This window comes from Otolemur garnettii, unplaced genomic scaffold, assembly GCF_000181295.1.
Source record: "Otolemur garnettii isolate 467f Iridium unplaced genomic scaffold, OtoGar3 scaffold00014, whole genome shotgun sequence".
In the NCBI taxonomy this organism is placed as follows: Eukaryota; Metazoa; Chordata; class Mammalia; order Primates; family Galagidae; genus Otolemur; species Otolemur garnettii.
In genome coordinates, this window is record NW_003852409.1 from 30,073,473 (window position 1) to 30,082,338 (window position 8,866).

Consider the following 8,866-nt stretch of genomic DNA (forward strand, 5'->3'; position numbering starts at 1 on the left):
TACAGGGCCCAGCTCCAGAGTCCTTTGGTCAAGGGAGCACAGACCACTTGGCCTGACTCCTAGGAATTTTCCAGAAAGTGGGGAGCCAATTTGGGAAGCATACCTTGAACCCATCCCTGGCAAGAGGAAGCAAAGAATGGCGGTGGCACTCATAGAAGACCTGAATTGCCACCTTATTGTTTTGGGATCAGTTGTCACAGTTAAGTGGCAGCCAGTCGTCGCCTTATTGCCAGTGTCAGAGGAAATCACTCTCCCTTTGCCTCGCTCCCAGGCGACACTAGTATTTCTCAGTTCCGGCTGTCTGCCCTGATCCCACATCACAGCAGGGAGAAGGGCGAGTGCTGTCAGCTGCAGATGAGATTCTGGCCTGAAAGGAGAGCAGGTGGAGGAAGGAAGCCCATGCCATCAAGGGAAGCTTGAGGGCAAATACAGCTCTTTCCCAACCAGTGCAACAAGTCTTGCTACAAGACTCTCAAATATTGGTCCTTGTTTAAAGATACCCAGACTCTGCCCTAGAGAGTCTGATTCATCAGGTTTGAGCAAGCAAGCACCTAGGAATCTGTGTTTGTTAATGTTCCTGGTTTAGGAATCACAAGACTGATATATTGATACGTTAAAATGACAGGGTGAGTTTGGGGTAGTCTGGACTGGGACGTTGTCATTAGGGCTTCACCATATCCCACTAACTTTGTTCCTTAGCTTCAATAATACATCGGTAAAGGACCCCAAAACTTTAGTCTGAATTTACTCCTGCTTTGTTAGATTTTGTTTTTAAGTAAAATTGTTTACCCTGCCATTCTTTTACTGCCAAATAATAAACCTTAACAGAGATCTCTTTTTCATAAGGCACTAAAACTGAAATCCATTGTGAGAGGTGATGCTCCATCAAGTTTGGCAGCTTCAGGGATCTGTAAAAAAGAGGTAAGTCCATGATACTTTCAAACTGAACTGTAAGTGTCCTTTGTCATCCCTGTAATTTTTGAGATTCTTGGGAAAAGGTTTGGGGACAAAAAGAAGAGCTTGTCTACTTCAGACTCCTAAGGTGAGGCCCTGGGTAAGGTTGAGTAGTAGCCTTTGTATTCCACAATACACAGGTGCCTTTGCCTGCTTAACTGGGGCCGAGCTGCTGGAGCAGACCTGCTCAGGTCCCCCAGTGCCTCTCAAGCTTCATGTACATACAGAGCACATAGACAGCTTGCCCAAATGCACTTTAGTCCCAGAGGTCTGGGATGGGGTCAGGCACTGAGCTGCTGACAAGCTTGTGTGTGGTTGCTGCACTGCTGAGCACAGATGCGCTTTAAACGGATCTTGAGCCGTGTTTCTCACTTTCGTGTCTGTTAGAGCCACTCGGTAGTTTCTGATTCAGTAGGTTTGGTGGGTGGGGCCCGAAACTTTGCATTTCTCTTTTTTTGGAGACAATCTATAACTCTAACTCTGTTGCCCCAGACTAGAGTGGCATCAGCCTAGCTCACAGCAACCTCAAACTCCTGGGTTCAGGCAATCCTCCTGCCACAGCCTCCCTAGTGGCTCAGACCATCACAAGGCCCTACTAATTTTTTCTATTTTTTTAGTAGAGACAGGGTCTTACTCTCGCTCAGGCTGGTCTTAAATTCCTGAACTCAAGCAATCCATCCACTTTGGTGTCCCAGAGTGCTAGGGTTGCAGGCATGAGCCAAAAAGTTTGCATTTCTAACAAGTTCCCAGCTGATGCCGAGGCTAGGGGTCAAAGGACCACAGTTGAAAAACCACTGCTTAATCTACAAGTCACTCAGCCAGCCAAGAATGTGTGGCCTGTCTATCTACTTCCTGTTTCTATTTTCCATGGGAAAAAAACTTAAGTGATAAGACTAGAACAGAAAAAAATAAACAAGTTGCAGTATGAACTTGTTATACACGTGGTTTTGAATTGTAAAACAATACCCCGTGTACTTAATTACATCTATGTTCAGAATATGTAAAAGTTAGTTAAATGGGACAGATTCACAAATGGCACATCACTAGAGAAGGAAAAGAATTAAGAATAACTTACTTTAGTGATAAGGATGTAGAAGATGTGAGCCTACGTGCCTTGGAGTCTGGTTTCGGGGAAAATCATGGGCTCAAAATACAATTAACCTTAAAAGCCACACCCAGTTTAAGTCTGATGGCAAAGCGGCCTTTCCCGAGGTTGAAGAAATTCCCTATTGTCTGCTTATTCCTGTGCACAGTAGGAATTTGCAGTATTTCCAAGCACTTTATAAAAACCAGATTCCAGTAAGATTTAATAACATTCTTAACAAGAAATTCTTAGGTCTACATTAAAAACAAATGTCTGTGGAACCATAACTTGTTCATAAGTGATCGACAAAGAGCAAGGTTCCATTGCTAGGGTTCAGTCCATGAGCACCCAGTGAGCCACAGGCCACACTTGGAGAAATACTGGAGAGTCTTCTGTTTCCACAGCCCTGGGCTTTGTCACCCTCATTGGCATCCATATTTATTCAGAAGAGCTATGCTAATGTGGTCAGAGAGTCTGCACCTGGATAGGAGCCTGGAGACCGTGTTCTTACCCTGCAGAATCTACACTGAGCCTCCCACATGGCAAAGAAGGGTCTGGGGCCATGGTGAACTCCATCAGTCCTCAGGCCAGAGCTACTGTGGAGCTGGGTCTGAGTTTGTCACTGACACTTCATGCAGACCCCACATAATTACCAGCACCTTGACTTGGCACCCATGGCTCAAGCAGCTGCTAAGGCACCAGCCACATACACCTGAGCTGGCGGGTTCGAATCTAGCCTGGGCCCACCAAATAACAATGACAGCTGCAACCAAAAATTGCCGAACATTGTGGCAGGTGCCCGTAGTCCCAGCTACTTGGGAGGAGGAAGCAGGAGAATTGCTTGAGCCCAGCAGTTAGAGGTTGCTGTGAGCTATGATGCCATAGCACTCGCATAGGGTGAAAGCTTGAAGCTCTGTCTCAAAAAAAAAAAAAAAAATTACCAGCACCTCTGAGAACTCACAAAAGCAGTGGACACCCTAACACACCAGCCCATTAAAATGTAGAAATCGCATATCTGCACAGCATGTTGAATACAATTTCTGGGGTTTCACAGACCTCCACAGATCCTCACTGACCCTTGGATCTTCTGGGGAAGAAGCCTTTTCTGCACTGGTATTCCACACTTGTGTCCGCTGGTCAGAGAACATGATGTTCCTAAGAACTGGTTGTTCTGTCTTGGTCTTACCAAATGCTGGTGTCTGCATCTGTCTCCCTGTTTTTGTTTTTGTTTTTATTAAATCATAGCTGTGTACATTAATACTATCATGGGGTACAGTGTGTTGTTTCTATATACAGTTTGAAATACTTTCATCCAACTGGTTAACACAGCCTTCATGTCATTTTCTTAGTTATTGTGTTAAGACATTTATATTCTACATTTAGAAAGACTCACATGTACCCCCATAGGATAAACCATAGGTGTGATCCCACCAATTGTCTCCCTGTTAATGTTTATATTACCTTTGCTTTTTTATACCCTCTTGGTGTAAGTCACAAACTCAGAATTGCCAGAAATCTTCTTGGGGAAATTCCATTTCAATTATGGATGTAATGACTTGTACTTGTACTTTTTTGATTATAAAATGTTTTCACATTGTTTAGTGATGTTTTCAGAGCAGTACAAATACAATTTTCGCAGTTAGAATATTCTTTTTGAGGCTCGTGGGTTTCCTCAAGAGAAAGCATTAATGCACACAGCATTTACCCTCAAGCCCTGAGGACACCTTGAGGGTGGTCCACAGAGCCTTTCCCTTCTACTGTGAGGGTGACGATGTATTCCTGGTACCTAGGAACACACCCACACGTGTACTCATGGGCTCCTCGGCAGCACCACATGGGACAATGTCAGCCCTGTGTCTGGTAGTAAAAGTGAAAGTGTCCAAGGCTCGCTCAGTGTGTCCTCAAGAATCTCTACAAACTTCCTTTCTCCTTTGATGCTACGCCAGGTGCTTTGCAGGGAAGTGAATGATTCTATTGGAAATGTCCACCATTCTGGTGTGACAGTGATCCCACTGACTCCACGTCTCCACGCATAGCTCTGGGGCCACTGTGAGGGAGACATTGTTCTTTACGCCTGCGATGAAAATAAAACTGAGGCTCAGGAAAGAGTTCACGTGGTGTAGATATGTCATGCGGGAGAACCTCAGAAGTCTTGTTGGCACATTCCACAAACAGATATTATATTTTCTTTAAGATTTTACAGGCTTATGTGGGTTGATTAGCATTTTCATTTTAAGACAGTATCAACCTCTTAATGCATTGTGTATGGTTTAATAATTAGCTGAATCAGCAACACAGGAATATGACTTTTTAATAGAATTATGTGGGACTTCCGTAAATTCTCTAAAATATAGGCACCATTTGGTTCAACTCCCAGGTGTTAAAGAAAAATCGTTACTTAAAAACATTACCATGCTTCAGTGACCCCCAAGGAACATTATTATAACATGGAGACAGGTCATGGTGCCGAAAACATGTGAATTCACTCTTTTCCTATTGCATACGTATTTGAAAGCAAAGCTTTTCTTCTTAAGAAAGGTCACTGAGTGTGTGCCTGTGGCTCAGTGAGTAGGGCGCTGGCCCCATATACTGAGGGTGGTGGGTTCGAACCCAGCCCCGGGCCAAATTGCAATAAAAAAAAAAAAATAGCCCGGCGTTGTGGCTGGTGCCTATAGTCTCAGCAACTTGAGAGGCTGAGGCAAGAGAATCGCCTAAGCCCAAAAGCTGGAGGTTGCTGTGAGCTGTGACGCATAGCACTCTACAGAAGGCGACAAAGTGAGACTCTGTCTCTGAAAAAAAAAAAAAAGAAAAAAAAAAAGGTCACTGAATCCAGACCCTGGGGTTTGGAGTCACTCTGCTCCCACAGGGGTCTCTGTGTTACTGCTTCAGGTGTAGTACTGTGCCTTTCCATGTGATGGCTGCAGTGTATTTTTTCTGGTGCACTTATTTTCCGATGCTTGTATTGCCTCGCAGCCTTGGGAGCCCCAGTGTTTCTGCAGTAATTTCCCTCACGAAGCCGTGTGTGCAGATCCCTGGGGCCAGGCCTTGCTGGTTTCCACTGATGCTGGCGTCTTGCTAGTGGATGGTTAGTGAGTAGCTGCTCCTACAAATGTCTCTTTCGTGTAACATGTAGTACTTCTAAGATGCATAACTGCTAATCAACTCCCTTTGGACCTTCTATGTGTGATCTGCAGAGAGGTTAGCAAAGTTTCATTTCCTTACAAAATTAAACCCTTGTTTTCAGGCCAAGCAGAGGAAATACATTCTGAACCAACCATGCTAGAGGGTGGCCTGAAATCTCTGATTAGTCTGTGGATATCAAAAGAGCTACAAAAAGAATACCTTTTTCTACCAATACTTACCAGGGTTCCAGCATTTTACTTTAAGTCAACAAGGATACATTATTTACAGCCACTATTTCAGAGACATGCTCTCTCTTGGAGTCTTTAAAAAAAAAAAAAGATTTCTGATTCAAAAAATACTTGGTGTCCAAAACAAACAAGAATCTTAGATAACCCATTTTTGATGGATATAGAAACAAAAAGATTTTGACAAGGAGACAGATTTCAACTCAATATAAAATCACACTTTTTGACAGCCAAGTAGATCAGCCTGCCTCAGGAGGTAGTAAGTCCCCTTTCAGCACACGTCAGCCACCACTGGCCGTGCCCTTGGCAAGGACGCCACAGACTAGTAGAGCGATTGCGACTTCAGTTGGGGGTGTGGACTGAAGGACTGTATGGTCCTCTCCAGCGGAGGCCCCTGGGATTCTTGGAATATTCCATGCCACTAATGAATGACAACACAGCTAAACACAGGTAGCAGGTTGTCTCCTGGGGCTTCAGAGGGAGGTACAGAGACAGTGTCCTCAAAGGGCACATCTGTTTCAGCTGCACATAAACAGCTGCCCTGTCTCCAGTTACCATAGTGACGTTTTATGAGCATTCTAAAGCCACCACTGTGAGCATGACAGAGCAGCCTAAAACTACAGCATCTGACCACCCTTCAGCACAGCCCGTCCTCCCTCCCCGAGACCCTTACTCAGCACATTTACTAAGTGCCTGCTGTGTGCTGGACCTGGGCTGGGGGCCTTCTGTCATGCGACTGCAGAGGGGCGCCATGCTTTGTGACAGATCTGTTTCTGGCCTTGTCATGTTATTTTCTTTATATAATTTAATTGCATGCCCATAATGTCATTGTATCTATAACTCAATAAAGGACAGATACTTAAAATTCTTAAATTCATAATTTAAATCAAATAATTTTCAAAACTACAAAACAATTAGAAGCTCTTTATGATCTTGAAGACCTCCAGCTTTCTCTAAAGTGAGGGTGATTTTTTAAAAGCCTAGAAAATAGTTTATGACAATGAAACATGTTGAAATAGGGGTGAGGGGCTACAGGGCCTAAAGAAAGCTACCTATCTTAAAGGTTTATGTAGCATCAGGCACACAGTAGTAACTTATTAAATAGCAGCTGTCAGCTTCACTGGGTCCCCCTGAACTTGCTAAAAAGTAAAAGAATCCTTAGATTTTATCAAAAGTTCAACCAAAAAAATGAATTTATCTTTAAAAGAATAATAAAACTGACCTTAGAGGTTTAGTCTGGACTCTTAGTTTTATAAATGAAGAAACTGAGGCCTGAAGAAAAGATGAGACTTGCCCAGGATCTCACAGCTGGCTAGAGGCGCCTCTGGGACTAGAGCCCAAATATGGTTCTAGTCTAGCACTCTTTCCACTACACCAAGTACATTATATACGTGTTATGAAAATGAAATTGAACTGCACCAATGTTTTTGTCTTTACCTTAATGCAGATTTCCAAAAATATAGTCCTGGGCAAAAAAGCTATGAAAAATTTTGTGATTAAAAAAATATTAAATCCCTCCCATTTGCCTTTTTAGGAAAGAGAAAGCATGCTTCGGAGTGACTATTTCTAAGTTTGCCTCAAAGCAAAAAAATTCCATATCAGTTGCTTCTGTCTTTTTCTTAGTGTAGAATCCAAACCAAGATTATGAAGTCCCTTCCTGAAATTTTTATCATTATAGGTCTAAAATGTAATGAAGGTGTGAGATACAAGGATTATTGTGATTTTCTAGGAAATTCTTTCCTTCCAAATTTGAAGGAAGTCATTTTCCGAGGGTGGTAGCTGTGGACACCCACCAGCAGCTTAGCTTTATTACTCAGATTTTTTTTTCATGTCCCGATTATACAATGATCTCCCTGTTTGTTTTTGCTAAGAAGGAGAATAACCCTTGAGGCTTTCTTCATATTCCTTGTTATGCTTTTAAGCCGTAATTCTCTTATTATTTCTTTGCTGACTTCTTTCTTGTCTACACTTAATCATATTATGAATTGTTTCCATGGCTGAATCCGTCCATTTCGTTCCAGGCTGAGTTCCACTCTAGCCCATTAGCCTTTGCTCAATTTTATTAGACTTGCCCTAGAGAGTCGACTCCTTTCAAAGTCATTAAAAATCAAGACCTCCTGTATGCTAACCTAGTAAAATCTACTTTGAAAGGCAACTAAATACTAATTAAATGTGTTATCACCATGTGTTTGGGTTTTGCAAAAACAGAAAAGGTGGTTCTAAAAGATTGTTTCTTCATAAAGAGATTAGCAGAAGGAAACATTTATTAACAAACAGTCATTAAAGCCACATGCCCCTCTCATGTCCTTGCCTCCTCTTTATTCTTGTGCTTATATGAGCCTATTCAGCCACCAGAGAAAGATTTGATGGAGAATAAATGCTAACTTATTCTGTACACAGCGTGGCAGCTGCACAGAATACCTGTTTTCATGCATGATGAGGGGCCCTGTCATTGACTAATGCCTCAGTGCTGCTGCCCGTGGCCACGCCCCCCAGCCACGGGGCACAGTGTGCTGCTCTGTGGCCACACCACTCATGAGGAGCTCAGCTGTGTCCTTGTACAGACTTGGGCTTCACATGCTCAAGGTGTGACCTCACCCATGCACCTCAGGCTTGTTTGTTAAATGGGAATATTACAGATTCCTACCTAGTAAAGTCATTGGGACATTTAAATAACAAGCAAAATGTTAAGCAGTAGGGTCCGGCATGTGGTGATCCCTTAGCGTGTGTCATCTGTCATTGCTGTTATCCTACAAATGAAGTCATCGTAGTTATTTAGCCCAATATGATGACAAGTGTTAGAGTAATCATCCTGCGTTTTGAAAACTAAGTCTGCCCCAGCAGAAGTACAGAGATGCTGAGAATGAATTCCTTTGTGTAAAGCTCTGGGGTAGGGGAAGAAGTGGCTGATGTCATAAAATTTACCTTTGCCCCCACAATTAAGGGGAACAAGAGACTAGTCCCACATCTAACACAAACTTAGCAATTTGTGCTCTGACAAATCAAGGTTCTCAGGGGCCTACAGGAGCAGGAGGTCCCCTTCTGCCTGGAGGGCGGTTACTAATACTGATGGTGAAAACTCTGCTCCATCTGGGCACCATCCACGGAGAGATGAACTCCCAACTATGGTTGGATTTCTAGAAGATCCTTGCCCCAGGCAAGATCCTCAGGGCACCTTTCACCTAAAATATAAATACACAAAGCCAACCTTCATCAGAGACTCCAAGACGGGATGCAGGTGAGAGTGAGTGGGGCGCTCCTCCTGCTGGGAGCACACCATCCCAGACGTCCCTGCCCTGCCTGAGTCCACATCCAGCTCAGAGCAGCCCCTTTTGCTTATGGAACAGCCTTAATAATTCCCTTAGGCCCTTATGTCCTAGGGTCCTAGGTAATTGTTGGCAATTTATGATCCCAGTAAGTAGTCTCAAAAACAAATCCTGGCTTGGCGCCTGTGGCTCAA

General features: G+C 43.5%; 1 protein-coding gene across 1 annotated transcript in view; it reads left to right on the forward strand.

Moving 5' to 3' along the window:
• Positions 1 to 8,866, forward strand: part of GARNL3 (GTPase activating Rap/RanGAP domain like 3) — a 140,746-nt gene that overhangs the window by 102,481 nt on the left and 29,399 nt on the right. Inside the window, exons 17-18 of the mRNA XM_003785425.3 lie at positions 847 to 921; positions 5,012 to 5,123. Of these exons, the coding sequence (XP_003785473.1) occupies positions 847 to 921; positions 5,012 to 5,123 (187 nt within the window). The remainder of the gene's footprint in view (positions 1 to 846; positions 922 to 5,011; positions 5,124 to 8,866) is intronic.